At 43.3% G+C, this 24,591-nt stretch overlaps 1 protein-coding gene across 1 annotated transcript in view; it reads left to right on the forward strand.

The window, feature by feature from the left end:
- The first annotated feature begins 12,782 nt into the window (after positions 1-12,782).
- LNPEP (leucyl and cystinyl aminopeptidase) overlaps positions 12,783-24,591 on the forward strand; it is an 86,697-nt gene continuing 74,888 nt past the window's right edge. The window contains exon 1 of the mRNA XM_090038317.1: positions 12,783-13,273. Within this exon, the coding sequence (XP_089894443.1) occupies positions 13,255-13,273 (19 nt within the window). The 5' untranslated portion in view covers positions 12,783-13,254. The remainder of the gene's footprint in view (positions 13,274-24,591) is intronic.

The following is a 24,591-nucleotide window of genomic DNA, read 5'->3' on the forward strand; positions in this document are numbered from 1 at the left end:
CCACTGATGACACCACTGGTGGCATCTGCAGGTGGTCAGTGATCCCTGCTGGCCGCCACTGCCGGCAGTGTCTGCAGGTATTCATTGACCCCTGGTCAGGGCTCACCACCCCCTGCTGCTGCCAACAGCACTGATGGCATCTACAAGAGTTTCTGCCTACCGCTGCTGCACTCCTGCCACCACTGCCACACTCCCACCACCGTCGTGCCCCCCCAGCCGCCGGGGCCACTCATCATTCATGTTGGGTTGATATTCTGGATTGCTAGTGTCTCAAACTCTATTTCTTCCTTCCCTTTGTCTGCCTGAGTCCTTTTTCACAGTTTCAGGCACCTGTATGAAAGTATCTTTTTACATTGCCCATTTGGTCTTAAAGGATCTGCCAGAGCAAAAAGTGCCAAGATGAAAAAGGAACTCCAAAAACCTTAAAGAAAATATCCAAAGCAATGGGATCTTTGGATTTGTCCTTTCAAGAAAGTTGAAATCAACTGACTTACCTGGGAATCATGTCTTAGTTTAACAGTTAATCCGCAGCTGAGAGTTGTTCCGGGTTAATTTGTGTTAATCTCTATTGAAAGAACTTTATGTCTACAAGTAACTTTTGGTTGTGAATCATTGTTGTTTTAATGAGTGCTAATAAATATACTTTGGAACCCAGTTTACTGAGATGCAGGATGATGCAGTACCAACACAAAGCTGTCTATCTGTTTCGCTGGTATCCCACACAGCTTTGCTGACTAGTTAAGATATTTGCTTTTTTACTTGTATGCCCTCAACTACTCATGACTAGATATGGCATCACTATTTAAATGGTGGTGTACAGCTGGGTGCTATCTTTTGCAGTTCTAGCTTGTGGGGGAGTTCACATACATATGTCATACTCCTGATTATTTACTGTTTATGCTTCATGTACCCAGTCTTGTTCACAAATGCTATATTAGCTAACTGTTGGCACCCTGAGAGCAAGACCATGCCTAGTTATAGCTTTTGTAAACATAAATGTGGAGGCGGTATACAGGCAGGCTTTTTGGAACCATGTTCTAAGCAGCAATATGGTTTCCCTCAAGCAATTTTATAATTGCTGTCCCTTCCATGTAGAAAACAAAAAGGCATCAGACAATTGTGCACTAGCTCAATTTCACTTGCAGTGTAGATGGCCCTTTGTTATAGCAGCTGTGTTCTACCTCAATGCTAATAATGAGCAACAAGAATAAAATGGAGCAAAAAAGCCTGAAGTATGGCTTAAAATAGTGACTGTTATGTAACAGTGTGTATACAGGAAAACTTCTTTTCACCTTGCTGATTTAAAAATGTAGCAAAGCCATTAAAATGAGCTTTGTGAGCTATTTGTACTTTTCCTACATGTTCTTACTTAGATAGCATACTATTTCTTCTTAGCTTTCCTATAGAATTAGTTTCTGAAGGAACACTGCCAACATATAACAGATGGACAACTCAGAGAGATGAATAGGATGCCAGAACATGTAGAGCTGACAAAAAGGCAAGACTGTTACTGATAAATATTACAATATATACCTCAACTAGGATTGAAAAAGACATATGAGAGAGACTGTGCTTTCAGAAACATCCCAATAGAATGTTTCTATGTAAAATTAGTGTACTTTTCTTCTTCCATACTACATGTAAACTTTGTAGCTGTCCAAGGATGACATAGGCCAGCTAGACAGAAAGCAGGATAGACGTGTGCCTTATAGACTAACTAAATAAGAGATGCATTCACTTTTGTGAGCCAGAGCTCACTTCATCAGATGCTATGAAAGAGCATGAACAAAGCATAGGGCAGTTAGGTATATTTTAAAGGAATCTGTTATGATGTGTTGCCTGTCAAGTCTGGCCTCTCTTGGTCTGCTATCTGGTATCATGTAAACCAGAATAGCCTGTTCCATGGTTGGGTTGTTGGCAACTAAATCAGTGCCCCCATTGGTCTAGCTTGAATGAGAAGGGTGTATGAACATCCAGCAGGACTAAAAGCAAGACTTAACAAAGGGTAGATGAGCTCACAGTGAGCCAACGGCCATCCATACCTGGAGAGGAGATAGATGCCATCAGGTCATTCTGCACGAAGAATCACCAATGATGCAAAGCAACTCAGCTAACCTAGAAGGTTATCACAGTATCTAAGGTGCCCCGGTGGTCACGGAGGCCTTGAGACTGCCTTGACTTATGGTGTGTTAACTGTCTGTGCCAAGTACTATAAACTCTGTGATGCTGAATATGTGATGTGCCTAAAGACTTCACTGTTACAACAAGCAAAGACTAGTACAGTTTGATACATCACTAAAAGTACAGGTGTGAGCATTCCCAACTAATAGTGCAATATTGCTATTGTCATTTCACAATAATACATTTTTCTCTTTAAAATGTTTTGAATAATTTAGGACCAGAAACATTTTTTTGCTCATTGTTGAGACAGATTGCAAAGATTTGTGCTGGTTTGTATCACTCCTGTACCTTTCAGTTGAAAGAATATTGGGCATTTAGAATTGAGATTTTCATAAAAAAAACATAGCCACTATTGTCACTGCACTCTTTGAAAGAGACTGTATTTTGTGTGAGAGGCAAGAATTTCTTAGGGTGATATCTTTTATTGGACCAACTGTATAACTGGGATAGAGTTAGACCGGGGTGGGCAAAATATGGCCTGCGGGCTGGATTGGGTTCACTAGGCCATTCTATCCAGCCTGCAGGGCCCCTAAAAAATTTAGAAAATTAATATTGATCTGTCCTTGGTTCCTGTCAAAAAATGACAGGAACCAGTGGCAGTAGAACCCAGGGGAAGTCCGGTGGGCTCCTGCAACAGCAGCGCCTGCCTGGCCCCGCCTCGCCCCCGGAGCTGGAAGCCCCAGCAGGGACTTCTGGGTTGGGACCATCTGACTGCACTACGCCAGAACCTCAGGAAGAGGGAGGGGAAGTGGGGAGAGGACCCTGGGCAGGGAAGTAGCTTGGGGAAAAGAAGCCCCTCACCCGCCCTGTGTCTGGCACTCCCTGATGCAGTTGCTCGTAGCCCATGTGGGGCTGCCCTGAGCAGGCACAGGCAGCGCCACATGGGCTGTGAGCAGCTGCAGTGCCCGGTGCTGGCCATGGGGTGGGTGAAGGGCCACTCTTCCCACACTCAGCACCAGCTTGTACCCCGCCCCTGCTGCCAGCCTGGACCCCATGCCGGCTCTGGGTTCACCTGTTGGGGCTGCACATGGTGGCAGCAGCTGTGGCCCCCCCAGGGAAGCTTGCTGCTGCTGCCTACCCGGAGCTTGCACACTGGGCAGGCCAGAGGCAGCAGTGGCAAATGCTGCCCAGTGTGGCAAGTGGGGAGGGCCGCAGCTGCTCCCACCACAAGCAGCCCCAATGGGTGAGCCTGGAGCTGATGCGGGGCTCAAGTTGGTAGTGGGGGCAGATTACAAGCTGGTGCGGAGTGCAGAAAAAGTGGCCCCTCACCCACCCTCGCAGCCCACACGGGGGTGGCTGTGCCTGCTCAGGACAGCCCCATGCAGGGAGCGCCAGCCACGGGGTGGGTGAGGGGCTGCTTTTCCTCACACTCAGCACCAGCTCCTTCCCTGCCAGTAAGCATGGGGTCAGGGCTGCATGCTGCCCCCTGCCTGTACTGCAGGGCTGGGGGTACACTGGGAGTGAGCAGGTGCATGGGGCCCACACTGGTGTCCCACGGCCAGCACTGCCAGGGCTCAGAGCAGGGTGGCAGGAGTATAGGGTTCCGGCTGGCAGGGGCTTTATGGAGCCTGGTCAGCTCCCCACTCTCTCTGCTAGTGCAGCCCAGCCCGGCTCAACAGACCCCTGCTAGCCTGTGCCCCACTCTGGGCCCCACCAGTGCTGGCCCTGAGACATCGGTCCCAAGACATTGGGATATTGGTCCTAAGATGGTAACCAGGGGGGCGGGGCACCTGTCAAGGGTCAGGGCAACCCATGCAGCCCTCAACAGCTTGCCAAAACTGGGTAAGCAGCCCTCCTCCCAAAATAATTGCCTGTCCCTGAGTTAGACAAACTTTCAAATGCAAGACATTCATCAGGTCACTGATTTATGGAACATCATGGCTACAACTTCACTGTTCCACTAGCACTGTAGTTTATGACATATTGTTAAATATTCTTACTATCTTGGTCACAAGGTGGAGGCCAGAGAGCAATCTCACAATACCAAGTGTTCTACAAACATAAGCCATCCTTTGACCATTATTTTTTCAGCATAATCTTGCATCTTTACAGAGGACTGGACTTTATATTCCTTAATGTCCCTTCTAGGCCTCTGGTTCTATAAAAATGGTAATACAGGAAACCCTCACTATTCGATGGTTCGGCATTTGCAGTTTCAAATATTTGTGAATGCTGAACCCGCATCTTAAATAAACTTACAGGAGCTCCTTGGGAGTTCCGTGCTTGCTGCTGCTGGGCTCCCATCCCCACTACCAGGCTCCTGCTGCCACCATCAGGCTCCCACTGTCGCCAGCACAGCCGTGCCCCCACTCCCCCCAGCCGCCGGGAGTACAGCGTTCATGAACACAGTGCTGTATTTGCAGATTTTGCCATTCGCGGGGATCTCAAGAATGGCAAGGGTCGCCTGTACATTTTTTACATAAATCCTAAAGTATTAGCACCGTTCATTTTGATGTCATAACACAAAATTGAATAAACAAAAGGTGTAGTGAGGTCTTGTCTAATTCTGTCACTAAGTCACTGGGAAATATTAACCAGTGAGATATTGACTGAGATTGTCCAGGGGACAGAATTAGGTGTAGAAACTCCTACTGAGAATGTGAGGTTTCAGTGAAAGTTCTGCTGCCCAAATTAGAGGCAAGAGCTTTGTGAAATTAGCCCTGAATCACTACTCTTTTTGGAGTTTCCAAATTGTAAAAAATGAGGCACTAATACTAACTAGGCCTCACAGGGGTATTATAAATACTATTTTGTAGATAGTTTTAAAAGTGAAAACCTCTGTAGAGATGCTAAATATTATTATGGGTCTAACAAATCATAACAACTTTTACGTCTTTTCTTTTATAATTCACTTAACCTGGAATTCTCAAAAGTAGCAACTGCTGTTCTGACTATAAAAGTTACCTTCAGTGTGAGCAGTTAGACCAATATTGAATGATTTTAAATTTCCCATAATAGAATTCCCAGGTTTTCCATTTTATACAAACTTTTAGTTAAGCAAGTCTTAACTTGTTTTTTCCTATATTTGTCAGCAATTCTTTCCCATACTATCATTTTTTCTTGAGGGAAAGATGCAAGAAGTGCCTCCAGAAAGCTTAATCATTGAGAAGGAAAACTCCAAAAACCCTTTTTGAGAAAGTTGAAGAATTTTCCCCTCTAGAATTTAAGAGCAACCTCATTTAGGTTGTTTTCTTTCAAAGTACTCTGCTCACTAAAGCTGAAGTCATCCGTACATTTAGACAGATATGATAATATAGGATATGTTTTCAATACGCCCGTTTTATTTTTTAACACAAATGAGATGTAAATGATATGAGAAATGAGTTACAAACATGTTGACAATATCCCAAGAGAGAGAAAATCTATGGATTTAATTTCAAAGACTTAAAGGCTTTTATTATAGCTATTTCATTTTATGACTTTCAACAAAAACAGCAGAGCGGAAAAAGCATATTCAGGCGAACAGTCCACACAGCCATAAAAAACGTAATGTTCTAATCTTCCTATGGCTCTTCCTCCTTAAAATACCCCTTATCTATTTTATTGACCCTTTCTAGCCTGTCCAAACGGAATGCAATTTAAACCTTTTAATTGCTATTCTGTTCAAAATGCCCATTAAATTGCAAACAATCCCCATTTTCCTTCACACAGTCAGTTTCTACTGCTTTGGAATTCCTGTTCAGACTGCTCAGTTCAATTTAACTATTGAGATAAAAAGTAAAATTTTCAAAAGTGCCTAAGATGATCTAGGAACCCAAATCTTATTTCCAAAAGGAAATTTAGGACCTTATAAGATGAAGACTAAATGCGGGTGCATTTTAACATTTCATTTTGTATCTGTTTATTTGTAAAATTCTAGAAGCTTCTTTTGTATTTTTACACAGGTATGGAATTAATCATGCAACAGGGATCTTGAGAAAGAAGAAAAGTTGTCACTTGAAAGCATGATAAAAAGAATGTAGGAACTGAAGGAGAAAAATGGATCAAACAGTGTTGCATATTGAAGGGCAAGTTGTGTAGCAGGCTGAAACAAAGATGTAAAACAATAGCTCCTTTTTTGTGAAATGCTTGTTATGGTTGTGTACAAATATGACTGCAGTGATAAATAAAGGTCATTCATATTGAAAACTAGAACTGTGGAGAAACTTGGACTGCAAGAGAAAACAACAGGCAGCAGCTACAGCAGCTTCTGGTTTCTGTGATGTCAGAGCTATATGATAATAGAGCAATTTAAGTATTAAATACAAGCTCTCCTTGTATTATTGAAAAGAATGCCACATTATTAATCATACAGTTAGTCAAGGACTAGAGAGCACAGCCTTAATCATCAGGTCTGCCAGGCTGCAGGTGCAGGTGGTTAGTTCAGAGCTGCTTCAGTTCCTCTTGAGGATGCCAACCAGTGTGGCCACTAGTGGAGTTTAAAAAGCCCTAGGGCTGGCTCTGGACTCCCTCTGGCATGTTTTAGGAAGTTTGGTGAGGAAAGCTCATTTCCTTTAAACCTTTTGAACTCTGTAGGCTCCCCAGCTAAAAAACTCAGTGTGGCTTCCTCCTATCTGCTTAGCAAAAGGGGTTAATTCAGTTCCAGTATGAAATCAATGCAAGTCTGTTAAGACAAATATGCACGAGAATCCTTCTTAGCTCTCCTAATTCACAGAGCCCACAAAGACTGACTCTTTATTTCCTTTTTTTCTTTTTTTAAAGAAGCAGTTCTGAGGCATACATCCTGAGAAATGCTTGTGAGTCTGTATCTACACTTGACCTATCCCAAGCAATATCAGAATGAGGGAGGGTTCTCTAGCAGTATTAAAAGATAGAATTCACTATCTATACCAGTAGTCCTCAACCTTTTTAGACTCAAGGCATACTCAGAAAATGATAACTTTAATTTTTTTGACTGAAGAAAAATAATAGAGCAGTTTTTTTCTTGCTGAGAACTCAGAAAGACCACAACAGCTCAGCATGTTTTTGATGCTATGGATTCCTCTTTGAAATCTCAGGGTTTATCTTGTCAATCATGTTTGCACACCTAATAGTGCTAACATTGTGGTGTACTCTGCAGCACCCTTGAAAGTATCTCAAGGCTCCTGGGGTGCTATAGCACCCTGGATCAGAATCCTTCATCTACGGTCACTATAAAGTTAACACTAATGGAAAACTGCCAAATAAAATGGACATGTAAGTCTTCTCTGCCTGCTTTTTAATCTGTATTTAAGAGTTTGAGTAAATACAAAAATGCCTTTGGTGATATTTCAAATTACATTATAGCACTTTGGTAATTGTTAGACTAAGACCTAATGTAAGGCAGAATTTATCATCAATCACTTCTCCTAATCACTTGTATTACTAGAACAACTAGAACAAGAACTAAAGGCCATAAACATTTTATGGTAAAACGGAAGGTCTGTGTATCTTATGTCTTTTTTTCTTTCTCATGCCTTTTTGTATTCTAAAACTGTAGCTTTTAAATGAATGACTCCAGCATAGTTGTGTGTTATCATCATCATAATTTTGTTCAGCTGTGAGGAGGTACCACTGCAAACATGCTCAGTGCTGTTATTTATGCAGCTTAGTAGTCCTACTGACCTCTTGGGAAACTGATTTGGATGGGACAACCAGGGATATAAATTTTAGTAACCAGTCCTTAATTTGCGCTGCCTGTCTCATAGGGATGTTTGATACTAATAGCAAACTTTGAAGGGAAATGGTATTTCAAGACTCTTTGATAAAGTTCTGAAAATGAAAGAAGCAGGGAACCCTGTTCATCTTCTATGAAGTTTCTGTATGACACAGTGCAATATCCCAGCAAAGTTACTACTCAGAGAGGAAACCTCTAAGGAAATTCCAGGTATTGAGAAAAGTGGTGTTGCTTGATTTACCTGTGTCACGGAGTCACGTAGGTGCCCCATGACTGTGAGGGTGATTGGCAGGGCTGCCAATCACCCAGGCAGCTCAGGTGCAGGTTACCAGGGCAACCAGGCGGGTCACATGGCCAGAAGGGGGCAGGGCCAGGCCTTTATAAACCGCTTAGGCCGGAGCCTGACTCACAGTTCCCTTCTGGCTGCTGCAGGAGCTCTGCGGCTTGAGCTGAGTGGCCTGAGTTGGTGGTCGCAGTCTTACCCCACTAACAGGCTGCGATGATGCGGGGAACAGGATCACCCTGACGGGAGGTAGGACTGAGAGCCCTGGCAGGGCTTGGAGTTATGGATAGGCGTATGGAGCCTCTGTGTTTCTGTTGCAGCCAGATGGCTGGAGTTTGAGTTACAGTTTGTCCCGGAGGACCGGGTGAGGCTGTAGGGGAGCGAGGAGGCCTCATGGGGGCTCCCCAACAGCTTGGGGGTTCCCAGTGCCCAGTAGGGGCACAGTGCCAGCTGGGCACTACTGTCGGTGCCAGGGAGGCACCGTATTGCGCCAGGGAGGCGCAGTGTACAAGGTTGCAGACCCCAGCCCGTAAGGGTGGGGTGTTGCCCGGTGGGGCAACCTGACCCAGCAAAGGGTCAAGGGGACAGGCACGGCGGTGAGCGCCTGTGCCCCTAGCGCGGGGCGCTAGGCCCCGGCCCTAGAGAGGGCAGGGCCCCAGAGTGGGGCAGAGACAGGGCGCGAGGCGCTAGGCCCCGGCCCTAGAGAGGGCAGGGCCCCAGAGCGGGGCAGAATAAGAAGTGATAGCGAGCCGGCCCAAGGGTGCCCCTTGAGTCCAGCTTCTCGTCGGCATCCAGCTATTAGGCGGCGCTAGCGAGCCGGACCCAGGGGGCGCCAGCGATTTAGCTGGAGGCCAGTAAGAGAAGCCCGAGGCACCGGGAGCGGGCTGGAGATAGGAGCCCGACCCAAGGGGGCGCCAGGTGGGCGAGGAGCCCCGGGGCCCGAGCGAGGGCACCTGAGGGGCGAGGGACCATACAAATGTCCCCCAGAACAGCTGCGAGGCTTGCGGCGTGCTGAGGGGAAGGTTTGGAGGCATGCATAGCCCTTAAGGCGGGACTCATATAGATACCCCAGTCTGGAGTAGGGACAGGAACACCAGTACCGTCCACTAGGGAAGAGGCAGCCTCCATACTATATATTAATCATCAAAGTCGTGGCGGGCAAGATTCTGAGGGTGCTACGTTCACCCTAACGTGACGGTAGGGGGCACTAGGGAGTTCACGGCCGCCCCTAGGCCCCGCTCCCTCACAACCTGTAACAGAACACTCTCACTTTAAGTCACAGCAGAGCCAGTGCCTCATTCGGACACACATGGCTCCTTATTGCAGGAGGTGCCACATTTATAAGACATAAAAGCGACCTTTTGATCACTCAAGTCATTAAAACTCTTATCACATTTTGCATAATTAGGAGTGTCACCCCTAAGATTAAATGGTAACTCTGGTAACTATGGGCTAGATCCATTAAGAGATTTAAATAATATACTGATGAGCATTGCACAACCTTAGAGACCTGAACCCTGACAGTGAAATCTAGACTCTCAAGGTGCTTAGACTCTCTACACAATGCAAAAGGGAGTTTAGGTGATTTAGAATAGGATCTAGGGCACTCACCTACTATACCATGCTGCAGCCCTTTGCATGAAACAATACATGTGTAAACAGTTCTTGAAGTGTGGGCTGGAACCCAAATAAGTGGTTCTCAACCTATTTTGTACCAGGACTTATTTGTAAACACTGATGGCCAGTCATGGCCTAGCACCCACTCCCAACCCACTGCCCCCTGCCCACAGTGTGTGGGGCAGGGGGGTGGGTATGTGGGGCCAGGGTGGGGGGAGCATGTTGGGCAGGGGGCCTCAAGCAGCCTCTTGCAGACTGGAACTCTGACAGCCCACAAAGGAAAAGCCACAGTTCCCCATGCTTTTCTCCTTTAAAGGAGAATCAATTTTTGACCCATTTTTAAAGTTTGTTCACGACCCACTTTTGGGTCACAACCCATGGGTTCAGAAACACTGGACTAGAGAACCATGCTCGCTTGCTCACTCTCTCTCTGGCTTAGTGAATCTGGATTTCTTTTTTTGGAAAGTGAGACAGCTTGAAAAAGTTGTGTGGACCTTCTCCCCCACAATAGCTTATAGCCTAATGACTAGGATTCTGAGAGTGGTGGGTGTGGGCTACCTCAGGCACAAGACTGATTGAATCTGGGTCACCCCACAACCTGTGTGAAGGCTCTAACCACTGATCTATGTGATGCAAAAAGCGGTTTGTTTCTTTTGGAGGCTCGCAAATAATTCTCAGGCACACACTATTAGCAGCACAAAAGGTGTATTTGCAAATAGGGTCGGAGCAGAGTCAGAGGACTTCAGATTACTCCGCCCACTGAGGAAATTCTTAACTGGGTTTTTATCTCTTTCCTCCTGGGCATGTGTGCAGAAACAGGAACCCTTACAGCTCATTTCCGGTTCATACAAACATATATGTGACTACGTCGCTTCATTCGTCGCATGTATATTATAATTAACTACTTAAGTATGCGGGGCGGATAGGCATATATGCATCAGCTAATTACGCACGCTCAGAAAGCTCTCTAGGTCACCAAGAGTTGAAATCCGCCCCCCTTTCAAGGACACAGTCAGTTGAATTCCAGCTTCTGTAATCTGCATGTGAAAGTCAGGGGGAGAGAAAAAGGGAGTGATTCTTAGCATAAAAGGTCCTTGGTAGTGTTTCTGCTTATCAGGTACGAGATGCAAACTGTGCAGTTCTAACAATACTCCATTTACAATATTTCTAACATATGCATAAAAGTGGGGAGATGGTAGTAATACTATCATCCCTATTCCAGAAGTACTATCATCTCTGAGTTCTGTGCAGCTCAGCGCATTGGCCATGCTCTTAGAACATATGCCCAGCAGACATCTCAGGGAAGATAAGAAAGGGAATGCCATATTTCCAGTCTGTGAGGGGCACAGAGCAAGCACTGAGTTACTCCAGCCTGCCAAAACTGAGGTGCTCCTGGGCATAAACAGAAGGCAGGCCTCTGGGAACCTGCGGAGCTTTAACAACAAAAACAGAAGCAGTTTTGGGACTGAGGAGCCTCTTGGGTTAGGTAGCAGCTGAGCAGGAGTTTTCAGATTTGGACGTAGGTGGAAAAAAGGCACCTACATCCTTTTTTGTTTTGTTTTGGATCTGAACCAAAGTCTATTCTGTAGTTTCATTTTGGTTAGCTATGGTATTCTGGATTTTTCTCAGGATTGGATATCCAGAAAAATGCCTTTACTGTTAGAATAGCGAGGCTGTGGAATAGACTGCCTAGGGAAATTGTGAACTCGCCATCATTGGAGGTGTTCAAGGGGTTGGATAGCCACCGGTCAGGGATGATCTAGGTGTGGTGATGCCTATGTTCTACCATGGGTATTTCCCATGCTGCTGGGCTTTCCCCCTTTTATGCCACATGTATCAGGGGTTTTTAAGCCTTCCCAGAGGCATTGGGGGCTGGCTACAGTGTGTGACTGGGGTGTGTCAATGCTGTTCAGGGTCAGACTAATCATCATATTTGGGCTCAGGAAGTCATTTTACCTCATGGTGAAATTGATATGGCCTGTGGGGATTTTTGCCTTCCTCTGTAGCGTGGCCCTCTGCACAGTATCTCTTGAGATAGGTAACGTTTCATAGAAGCAGGACCTTGGCTGTCCTGGTTCCCCTGCTTTCCCTGTGGCAGGTTAGGGTTTTAGGTCTACGTTGCGTCAAGGTTGACGGTACTCTTATGCAGAGTTTAGATTATGAATTATATGTGATGGTTTTGATAAGGATGATCCTGCTTCATGCTGGGGGTTGGACAAGATGATCTCTGGAGGTCCCTTCCAGCCCTACTTCTCTGATTCTGTGAAACCGAAGCATTCATTGTCCTTCATATTTAAAAATAAATGAAAGAATAAGATTGAAAATGGAAGTTTAAATAAATCAATAACTGAATAAGCGAGGTTGGGACTCCTGCCTCTTTGCCTTCTGAACCCTTCCAGGACAATGTGGAATCACTTGTCAGGTGAGGTGCTTTGAGTAGATGTGATGTCTTTTATGAGCCTAACTGAGTAGTTGGAAAAAAGTTCTTCGCAAGCTTTTGGGCGCAATCACCCTTCTTCAGGCACAGGGAGTCTCTGCTGTTCACTTGTCAGCTTTTTTTTGTGCCATTAACTTCTGTTCTCTCCCCTTCCTTTCCAAAAGCGGCTTCTCAGGGAGGCATGACTCCCATTAAGTGTGCCTGCCAGAAAAAACCAGCAGCAGGCCTAAATTAAATCTGCCAAAACTAGTGATGGCTGCTTCTGCCTGGACTGTTTAGGTCAGGGTGGCGCTTATTGTACCCTCAGGATGCCTGCAGGGAATAATTAATCTTCAGGCATTTCCTTGGAGCTCACTACTGGCCTGAGGGAAGCTATGCACCATGCAAGAGTCTTTGCTCAGGTCCATCAGGGCCTTGGAGATTTACTAGGATTAGAAGTGAGCCATTCTCTGCTTGGAGGGGGACCCTGTTGGTGGCTGCTGAGAGATCCTCTTGAAGTGCCAACATCCTTGGAGGTTTTTAAGAGCCGGGTAGACAAAGCCCTGGCTGGGCCGGTCCTGCTTGGAGGGCGAGGTAACCTCCGGGGGTCCCCGGTTCCAGCCCTCGTTGTCTGCGGCTCTATGACTGCAAAGGAGCGTTTATGAGGCAGTGTCATGCGTCAGACACGGCCCCGCGGGCAGAAGGTGTCGAGCGCGGCTGCAGAAGAAACTTTGCGAGGGAAGGTTTCAAGGCTTTGACCCACGGACAAGAAGCGGGGCGAGGAAAGAAAGCAGCCGCCCGACCCGAGCGCGCCGGATCTGGCAGCGGCAGCAGGAGGAGGCGGAGGAAGAGGTTGTGAGGCGGCCGCAACCCGGCCCGGCCCAGCGCTGGCGGGGGGGGAGGAGTGAGCAGCGGCGGCGGAGGCCGGGCAGAAAATGGTCGCTCGGGGCTCATCAGCGCTGAGGCGCCGCCGCTGAGCGGGGCCCTTGCGACGGGCGGGAGCGGCGGCGCCTGGGCTGGCCCGGTGGGGCCCGTGAACATGCGGCGGCGGCGGCGCGGGGAGCAGTGAGCGCTGCAGCTGCGCGTCTCGGCGCTTGCTCCCGCCGCGGCTCTGCCGGGGACATGGAGCCCTTCCCCAGCGGTGAGTCGGCGTCGGGGCGGGCAGGAGCGGCCGCGGGGCCTGGGGAGCCCATTTGTTCCCGCGGGCTCTGGGGCTGATCGGGGAGGGCACCGTGCAGGGGATACATGGGGGGTGTACACACGTGCCTGGAGCATGTGCCTGTGCACTACGCGTGTACCTAGACATGGGTATAGACACATACATGTGCACCCTGCCCACTTAAGTTAGTCTACACACGCATACATACGTGGGCTTGCAGGTGTGTGTGTGTGTGTGTGTGTGTGTGTGTGTGTGTGTGTGTGTATACATATATATATATATATATATATATATATATATATATATATATATATATATATATATACACACACACACACACACACACACATATACACACATACACGGACACCTTGTAGACTAACCAAAGTAGATTTGTATGTATTTATATACACACATCAGTATGTATGAATGTGTATGTATGGGTTTATATTACTTCTGTGTAAACACACACACACAGACCCCCCCCTCCCCCCGCACAACATACCGGTGTGCGTAGCTTGTTTCTGCTTGTAAACGCACACACACATATACTAGTGTGTGTGTACAATCTACTTTGGTTGGTTTATATGTGTATATGTATGTGTGTACATGTATATATGGACACATGCATGTTGTATGTATGTATATGTATGTGTATGCACATATCTGTGCATCTACATATATGTATTTCATAGTTTCTAGGGTCGGCAGGAACCTGAGTAGATCATCTAGTCCGACCCCCTGCCATGGCAGGAAACAATAGTGGGGTCAGACAACCCCAGCAAGATGTTCATCTAACTTCCTCTTAAAAACCCCCAGGGTAGGAGCCTTTGGTTACGTCTGTAAGGTACAGATCTACCCTGCCTTTTACTTAACTTCAATCTAACACAACTCACTACATTTATAGGCTGAGAGACATGGGACTCTTTAGCCTGGAAAAGCGTAGGCTCAGGGGTGATAGTTTATCAGAGGTGACCACCAGGATCTGGGGGAACGTCTGTTTACCAGAGTGCCCCAAGGGATGACTAGTTCGAACGGTCACAAACTCCTGCAAGACCGTTTCAGGCTGGACATAAGGAAGAATTTCTTTACTGTCCGAGCCCCCAAGGTCTGGAACAGTCTGCCAGCGGAGGTGGTTCAAGCACCTACATTGAACACCTTCAAGAGTAAATTGGATGCTTATCTTGCTGGGATCCTATGACGCCAGGTGACTTCCTGCCCTTTGGGCAGGGGGCTGGACTCAATGATCTCCCGAGGTCCCTGCCAGCCCTGATGTCTATGAAATCTATGAAATCTCTCAATTACTAAAGATGAGAGATGTCCACAAAGAAGATTTATTGATCTACTCCCCCCCACACTTTAGTTAATACAACCCCCCTGCCTATATCTACTTTGGTACATGTCACAAGCTTTTGTGATCTCAGTATCCAAAATAAGGGGAGAAGTAAATAAAATAAGAGCAGATTGTTTTAAAAAAAGGGAACAGTTAACTGGTTTTCGTAGTATTCCTTTGCAGTTATTTGAGCCCTGATTTGTACTTCTCCTGTGCCTTTGCGCTGGGGACATGAAGGCATTTTAGTATAATATTAATTACATCTCACTTATGTGAAACAGGAATCTCTATAGAGATCACCACTTCCTCTGTTAAATGCAGCCATGTCTGAGGTGAAATTTAGCAGTAATATCTTAACAGAGAGACTCCACATCTGCTCCTGACAGAAAAGGAAGTGAAATGACCCTGTCGTATTCATGCAGGAGGGAATTTGGTTAGACAGCAGGTTATAGCCTAATATAGAATTTGGACAGGACGCCAGTTGCAACAGTCTTCATCCTATTAAAAATCTTGCAGCATTTTTAATAGCGTGGTCAGGATCTTGTTCAATTAAATTATGGAAATAATTCAGTTAAAGAGTGGGAGCTGAAACTCCAGCCAGAAGTCTCTTTATTGTGCATCAGTTTCTCGGTGATTTATCATTCCATAAGATCAGTTTTGCTGCAAAATTCAAGGAATCCTGTATGTTATGAAAATTTCCCAGTCAGCATCATGAAAAATTTCACCAGCCCACCAGTGCCTCATGCCTTTGCAACAAAGAGCTTTGAATGTTACAAAGTTTAGCAATCTGATTAATTTAGTTAATTCTGAACACAATTCATCCTTTTTATTTTTAAGAAGAGCCCACTAAAAGTTCTTGGAAACACTTGTTGAATTATGTTACCTTGTTATAGCTTGTTCAAGGAGTTTGTGCTTAGCTCCTGGTCAAAAATGTAATTGTTCGTAATAAGTTTTCTGGTGGTTATTAAATCTAAGTTGCCTTTTTCCCCCTAGACTCTGTACTCGGGGGGGGGGGGGGAACCCTTCATTTCCATGAGAGTGATCAGTAACAAATTTTGGGAGTTGGAGTTCTTTTTGTATAATAGATTAATAGGATCTTTTTACATTGAGAAATATTTGGCATAAAATTGATAATTGCACTAAAAGATTTTTTGATTTGGGCTCATTGTTAACACATTAAAGTAGGAGGCCTGTGTTTAAATTCTGCTCTGCTCCTGAAGTTTCAGTGACATGGTGTGGTAGCTTCAGAGAATGCTGCTGAAAAGTGGTCTCTTGCTAATAGAGGAGTCATGTTATTCCTTTCTTAGCAGAGGCTAGAACATGTGCCTTTGAGGTGAGGGCAGTCGTAGTGTGTGGAGGAAGCCTTGGTGTTGGAGTCAATGTGCAAATTTTTTCCTACAAAAACAGCCTTAATGTCCTTTCTGAACATTAAGGCTATAATAATTATGATGACAAGAAAACCAAACTACCCCATCTACCCCCATTTTCATTAGCTGCTGTTTGTATTCCTGTGATATCTCTGATCCCTCATTGTGGCCCAGGACGCACAGTGCACCTTAGGAATGTAGAATAGAAAGATGATCCCTCCCCTGAAGACTTTTGGTTTAAACTGTTTTTGTGCTTCAACAAAAAAGAGAGAGAAAATTGACCAAAACCTAGGAACAATAAATTCTAGCCTGCTCTTTAGTTTTCTGCAAAACTTTCATTGCCCCTTTGGGCAGCATATGATATTTGGACTTTAAGAATTATTTCTTCCTTTAATGTCCTTTGCCCTCCAACTGCAGATCATGTGTAAAAAAAAAAAAAAAAAAAAAAAAAAAAAAAAAAAAAATCTCAAAACCTACAGTTCAAACTTAGGATCCAGTTCTCTTGAACATATGCATTCCTCCATCTTTCTACCTGTAATCTTGCTGGAGGTCTGTGAGGCATACAGGACAGGGAATTCATTGTATTTGGGCCTAAAATAACTGAATTAATAAATCCATCAAAAATGGTTGCTGCTAATTATATTTATTTAGTAACAAAAGTTTTTTGCTGCTTTGTTTGTTAAGCATGTGGTTCAACAGGAAACCTTTCTCACAACCTAAATAATCACAATTTCATTGACATACACCCATGCTAATATGTGATAAGTTTCTTTCTTTGCTCATATAACTGCAGTTTTTTTATAAATGGGAGAATACCATTTAAGGCCAGTTTTTTTTCTTCTCTTGCACATTGAATTTATTGCATTATAACACAGTGTGTTCCATTAGAAATTAACTGGTTTACTCAAGGAGCAAGATATTTATCACTATGAGTATAGATGGCAAAACTTGGCCTTAAGGGATTAGTTCTATAAATTTGTATCCTTTCAGTACAAGATAATAGCACAAAATATTTTGCAAACCTTTTGTGGTTTTTGCTTTCTGATTGAAGTGTCTCTGAAAAGCTTATGCCTTCTGTACTAGACAGGAAATAGTGAAATAAATAAAATACTTTTTTCCTGTTTTGAAAAGAAAAGAAGTAGAAGGCGAGATGATTGTGTAGTGTCTCACTTGAAACGGATGACTTGTACAAACAAGTATCTGAAGATAGATTAGCCTGTTAGCAGTTCTGCCAAAAAAAAAAAGTATGAACCCTTTGATTCATATTTTTTGACAAAGCAAGTAGGAACATTGATATTGAAATGAAAACTAAGTGGAATTATTAATTTGATGATGAGCAAAGCATCTCAGGAGAAGTGTCTCATGGGGAAAAAAGAACATTTTTACAGAGAGCAAAAATAAGCTAATTTTGTTAGTGAAATAATTAATGGGAGAAAAATGGTAATTCTGTTTTATTTTAACTGTGATGCAACTTCCAAGAATGATTTCCTTTTGGAAGTGAGTAACAGTGTACTGAACATATTTCAAATTGCAGGTATATACCTTGTGCATATTCCAGATCTGCTTTTGCAGAATTCCTACACCTTTCTGTCAGAAGAAATCCTATCTGTGATAGACCATATAGATAAATGCTAGAAAACAGACATGGATAAATTCTAGAAGACTAATTAGTGTGAGATTGTTCTTGATGATCCTTTGTATACTAGATTGAAAAGGAATTATTAATGCGTCAGTAGAAGTGTCTTGATTCCCACCCACCACTGCCCCATCCCCCTTGGAAAACCATTCCAGAATCAACTAAATTATACTTTCAAGAGAGTTTGTCTTGTACTTTTCCTTTCTAAATTTTATCCCAAAGTTCCTGATCTCTGTACATTAATAAGTAATACCTTGCTACCCAAAGGGTGGCTAATTACATTCCCTTGTTAACCAGGCTTTTCAAATCACATTTTCTCCCTCTGAATCATGCTCCAGGCCCAAGTGACTTTTCTTGCCCTTCTGTAAATACCCTCCATTTTTTCTGTATTTTTATTTATCTGTTTTATTTATTTATTAATGTAATATCCAGAACTGAATTCAGTCATGCAGATGCAGTCTGTTATAGAACTGTATAAAGAGTTTGTTTTGTTTCTTGGGAATATGCAAACCTAAATCTTCTTGGATTTTTCTTCTGGCATTTCTCATCACAAACTTGTTTCTTACTGGTTATCATTAGCAGTGCATTTGGAATGATGTGATGGAACACGTAGGATACATACAGATGTTTGGAGAGGTTAGATCACATTTAAAATGTCCAGCTGGTCTAACTTAGTTCACCTAGGTGTGGACCTTACATTTAGATCCCTAATTAGGTGGATATTTCATAGACTTTAGAGCCGGAAAGGACCTCGGAAGATCATCGAGTCCAGCAAGTGCAAACTGTACAGAAGTTCAAGACAGATTGGTTTAAAAATGGCTGACCTGATTTAAGTTAACCCTACCTCTGAGCTAGTCTAGCTTCAATTGGGTTGGCCATTTTTAGACCTATTTAACTGCCCTGAACTTTTGTACAGTTCCTGGTACTGCCCTAGGTCTGGGAAACCCAGCTGCTGGCCACAGTCCCAGCACAGCACTTTTCCTGCCTCCTTCCTGGCACCAGGCTACTTTTAGACACTTGGCCTCTCACCATACCCACACTCCCCTTGGAACCAGCCAGCAACCCCTGAGCCTGCCATACCCCCTACCCACAAGATGTTCCCAATGCAGGGAGTTGAGCAAGCAAATTGGAGTGGGTGGGCAGGATTGGGGGGGGTTGTTCATCTGGGAATGTGGCATTTGGGGGCTAAAAGTAGCCCCTGGTTCTGGGAGGTGAGGAACAGAGGCCTCCCTTTCATCTCCCCAGACCCCTTCATGGACACCATGAGCCCCCCCAGATGTTGCCAAACCCTCCCGGCCCTAGCAGTCTCCTTCCTCAGCAACCTCCTTCCCCCGTGGGGACCCTGTGTAACTCCCCAAACCCTGCAGTGATGCTGCCTACCCCCCCCTTGCCCCCTATAAATCCTACTTGTCCCCACAATCCTCCCTGCTTACCTGCCTGATTCTTCTGTAGAGCTTGCTGGCTTCTCCCCCTGATATCTTCCCAACTTCCCCTCCCATTCCGATTTACTTTAGGTGGCTATTTTTAACTCAATCTAATATCCCCCTAACCTCCCTGAATGTCTATACATACCCCTGTGTGAAACTGAAAGTGGTTTTGATGGTGGCTGTGGGGAAGATAGATGAAGAAGTCAACTGGGGGAAGGGAGAGAAGAAAATGTATGCCTCCTACAGTGGCTTCTTCTTTTGTCAGTCACAGGCAGAAACTTGTCTCCACGTATCTTAAGTTGGAAAGTGTCAGGAACAATAATAAAGGATTAAGTTGCTTGTTTGAAAGTTAGCACTGTAAGATATTATCACTGACCCTGTTGTTTCTGTCGCTGGATGGTTGCTATCCTGTATGCACAAACTTGACACCTTGATAAACTTGACTGGGGTGCCTGAAGTCAGTGCAGGCTTTCAACATCTTTGACTTTAAACTGTCTGTCACCAGTGAAAGTTCTTTTTTGGTGATCTTTTTTTGGCAAAATGATCTACTGCTGTGTAAGCAAGCAACCTGTAGTCATGATATCTGAGAGGCTCCTTGCAGGTGTAACAGCTGCTAGATCCAGCTCTTAATTACTAAAGCAGCCATTAAAAACCCTGAAAAGAATTAAAAAGCTATGACAAAATTGCCTTTAGTTGGCTAATCAAAGCAGTATTTTGTTCTTTCTTGGATGACACACTGATGATATAATAATAAGGGATCAAATTCACATCTGGTATAACCCTGTTGACTGGAATGGACGTTCTCTAGAGAAGAATGTGGTTCAGGATTTTTAGACACGTATGGGCTTTCTTTTGGTGCAAGCATTGTGGTAGAAAAACCTGTATTAACTGCCAGCTACATTAGAATGGGGCTGGGAGAAAAAGGAAAGTGAAAGATGACATTGGTAGGAAAAGAAATCTTGAGCTGCAAAAGTGTTTCCAAAAGAACTTAAACTACTCAGAGCCAAGTATGTTTAAATGTGTTTTCTGAAACCTGGTGTCTTTCATAAGAGAAGGTTCCATTTTGCCTTTTAGAAAAAGTTTTATATGTGATAGCTGCTGCTTATGAAACTTATGTCCAGTGATACTTTAAAATGAAGTCCAGTTAGATTTTAAAATACAGTAATGTAATACAGTACATTAGTATAATATCATTTTGTAAGGTAGACTCTTGTGTGCCTTTGGGTATTTGAAAAATATCCGCTTAAGTATACATTACTTACAAGCATGTTATATATTTTGGTTTTGCCATTAAATAATGTAGATACATTGTCTTAAATTGTAAGAACAAGAAACAAAATTAGAAATGTAATACATCCTAAAACTGGAAGTAGAGAGAGAAACAAAGAAGGAGAATCTTGAAATTGCAAGGGCAGTAACATCTGAAGGTTCATCCAATCTGTGACTGAAAGGGGAATTTTGGAGGCTCTAGGATTTATATGAACATTTATATATTGGTACTTCTTTCAAAGACATAATTATGTGTATGGTACCACACATGGCCAAAGGCATATCTTGTGTTCTTTGGGCCAATTACAGACATTACACTTTTACAGAAGTAAGTGATTGGAAACTGGTCTATACCCATAACGTAAAAGAAGTTTGGTGCATGCAGACTGATTTAAAAAATGAGGGAACCTAGTCTAAGACTTTCTCCTTCCCCAACAATAGGGCAGATGTGTGTTCTGTTCGCTACCAATCTAAACTACCTCGCTCACAGAAAACCACATAGGTTGCATCGATTCTGCCTCAGGCTTTTTGAATACCCGCACCTAGCCTGGATATCAGGAATAAGGATACCCATTGCAAATGTCTTGTTAAGAGATATTTGGGGTTTATATATACATTTTTGGGGATAATTTCAAACTTTGGAACCATTTGTTCATTTTGTCTGTAAACTTGGATTGGGAATTGAACACTTTCCAGTGATTTGTTCATTTATGAAACTGCATTTAAGGATCTGCCTTTAATACATAGTACCATTTGTTGGAGTCCACTCAGACAGAGGAGTGAAGAAGTAGTAATAAGTAATAATTACATCTGGCAGTGTTTTGCCTGGATATATTTATCTTATTTTCATTGTATATCTCAGTAATTGGTAACTTTGTTTTAGTTGGCTAGTATGTTTTATCATTGTTCAGCTTAACTTGGTTTGGATGCAGTCTTGTTGCTGTCATTGTAAGAAAAGTTGTTTGTACAAATGATCTGTACATCTCTGAGAGGAGCAGACTGCCCTTTTAAACAGCTGGGTTTTTTAGCTTCTTGCTATGGTATCAGTAGTTGCAGAGATGCTCAAGCATCCTTATGGAAGTTTGTAGAGCAAAAATTGAGCAAGTAAAATTTCATTGTCAGTATACTGTATTTGTCTTGAACATAAACTTTAGTGCTTGTAAAATGGAGTTTTTAAATCCTGATTTATTTAAAGCATTTCCTTTAAAAATGTAGTTTAGAGTTTGTTTGGGTTTTGCTTGTTTGTTTGTTTTACATTGCTGCTTTTCTCAGTGCCACTTCTGGCTGGGTATCTGATTTTCCTTTTTTATAACATAGAATAGGGTAGAAACTTCCTGAAACACCAAAGTGACTAAGGTGTTTAAGTTCAAACTATAAACCCTGATAAATAAGTTTAATCTATTTAAAGCTCAGTTCTGTTTTACTTGTAGAAGCTCAATATATCCGGTGGTGGTATTGATGACGCACAGCATGGGCTCCCTTTATCATTTTTGTTTAGTAGGCTCGTCTTTCAGCAGAAATGAGCATATTTAGTGCAGGAAAAATATATGTGAAATCTGATTCTACCAACAATTAGGAAATGAAATAGAAACACTAATATAAAGCATTTATTTCAGCAACTTAAGACTTTAAAAAGGAAGAAAATAAAGAACCAGCAACTTGTGAATTAATATCTATAAACATCTTTTAAATTGTACTTTTCATCCATCTCCTGGGTTATTGAAAAAGGGCTTAGATGAGTGATTCCTGAGGGGCTATAAGACCTTTCCAGGGGCATGACGGGTGCAGGTGCTGCCAGAGCCAGGGGGAACTACCTTGCCTGCTTCTTGTAGAGCCAGATAGGAAATTTCACGCAGCTTTTCCTGGTCTGATGCCATATGTTCCTCCTGGAAAGAGAGGTGTGCTGGGTAGGTAGGACCGTCTCATGCCTGTCTGTTTCCAGGAGGAGCGTACAAGGGTGGACCTGGAGGGGCAAGAGTGCATACTCTAGCTTTGAGCCTTTGTACTGACCATCCAGAGGAGCCAGGATGGGCTTCAGCAGCCAAGTCATGGAATTTGTGGAGCAAAAATTGAGGAACTGGGGTGGGTTGCAGCAGCCTTTGGCACTGCCTGGCTGGGAGAAGCCAAGTTCAGGGGTACACAGGACAGGTAAGAACAACTTACTTCCCAAACCCTTGTGGTGTACCCCCAATGGAAGTAGAGGAGTTTTGCCTTGGGCATAAAACTTATTAGTTATGCCTCTGTTCCCACCTGCATTAGATTTGTCAGGTAACCCTAAATATAGGTAGGAGTGTGTGGCAGCACTGTTGGTGAGAACCACTCAGGTAGTGATTCACAACCAGAATGCCTCCGAATTCCAGAAAATTTTGGAGAAGTGTCCTGCCTCTGAAAAGGTTGAGAACCACTGGCATAGTTGAATATGTGCTACCCCAGACAGATGCATAGTTCCACTGCACCATGTATAGTGTTGTGTTCTTTCCTCCTGCTCTCAGTTAAGAGAGGCTCTGCTGTAATGAAAGTGGTCTGCATTGCAGTGGTGGGAACACTGTTTCACTCTCTCTGTGTGCTCTTAGGAGCTGGATCAGTAAGCTGAGGCACTGAGAGTGTCTTGTTGTCACTGATTAAAGTTTGTGGAAGTTCACTCTAGTCATGCATGCAAGGATGATAGCTGTGACGTAAGGTCCAATGTTAGCCTTAAAGCAGAAGAATAATTTATTGTCCTTCATGCTTTGTCAATTTAGTTGAAGCAGCAGCACCTGCTAACTTATGAAGTATTTCTGAAACTAATATACAGTACCTAAGAATTAGGTAGCTTTGGAGCAGGCCCTAGTTGGATGTTATTAGGAGCAAGAACGAGCATGTAGGAAGCAGGTAGTCATTTTTGTTAATCTTTTCACCCATAAGGCACATACTCATAATTGAGATTCAACAAAGAGAAGTGTGTGCAAGAGTTAGATTTGTAATGGGTCAGTTAAGTGAAATAATGTTTTTTTGTGCTAGATCCATGATATAACACTATAGTGTGTAGGCAGGACTATAACATGTAGAGATGTAAAATCTAGTTTTCTCTCTAATATTTTTTTTTTTTTTAGCTCTAAATATTCCAGGAAAGATTTAACTGATTAGTGATAGCTTACATCACTGTTTTCTAATTTCCTAATTGTTCTTTTTTTTGGCCTTTCTTCTCCTTTTTCTTGTGGGTTTTTTTTTTCCACTTCCTCTTCCTCTTATTTCTTTGTAGACTTCAGTTTTTTTCTCATCTTTGCCCTGGTTGTTTATGCAGCATATGTGGTGAAATGCATATGCACAAATAATAATAGTTTCACTGCTAACTTATGGTCTCCCTACATATTTGTCCCTTTTGTCCCCCCACTGTGTCTCCTCAAGTAAGGAGAATATAAAATTTTTGGAGCAAACTTCAGTCTTTGACTTATGGAAGCACCTAAGCGCTTCTTTCTTGTAAATGGCAAACAATAATCTGTAGGGGAGTGAACATTTACAGTTTTTACTTCCCCTGATTTTAAGTTGCATTTTTAATTTTCTCAGTTTAGTTCAGTTCAGTTATATTAAGAACTTCTAAACATACAAGCCTTTCTGGTAAGACTTTTTTTGGATCATTCAGCATGCTGTGGGTACTGTAGAGTTTGTGAATTCACAAGCAGAGTGAAGCTAGAGAACAGATCAGGTTGGGCATTGCCCTAGAGTACTGTCTGTAATGAGGACAGAGGTGGGGGTGGAATGGACTTTTTGAAAAATTCATAAACTAAACAATGTAATTTATATGCAGTCTCAAACCTAATGACCTCTTAGAAAAATTTCTGAGACTATGTGTAAGTACAGTCATTTGGACAAAATAATTTCCCAGAATGTCATGGAGGGAGGTCTGAATTTGGTGCATGACAGTAACTTTGACATAACTAACTGTAAAGAATTTTAAGCCTGAACTTCAGAGATGCTAAGAATCAAATTTCCACCTGGTCAAGAAGAACTGTAGATGTTCAGTAGCTCAGAAAATTTGTTATCTTTATAGTCCATGTCATTGAAGAAGTGTGAAACTTAGTGCAAGTTTCTACATGCAAAGCAAAGCAAAGCAAAGACCTTGTCACAAAATGACCTCAGGTTACCTCACTGACAGAATGTTCTTCGAAAATTGTTCAAAATGTGTTATTCTAATGACAAAGCAAGCCATTCATCCGGCTTCAAATGAGAAACTAAAATCTTTTTTAAGATTAACATATTTTTATATAAAAATTTATGTAAAAAATAAA

This window comes from Crocodylus siamensis, chromosome 3, assembly GCF_052110815.1.
Source record: "Crocodylus siamensis isolate JL-2025a chromosome 3, ASM5211081v1, whole genome shotgun sequence".
NCBI lineage: Eukaryota > Metazoa > Chordata > Crocodylia > Crocodylidae > Crocodylus > Crocodylus siamensis.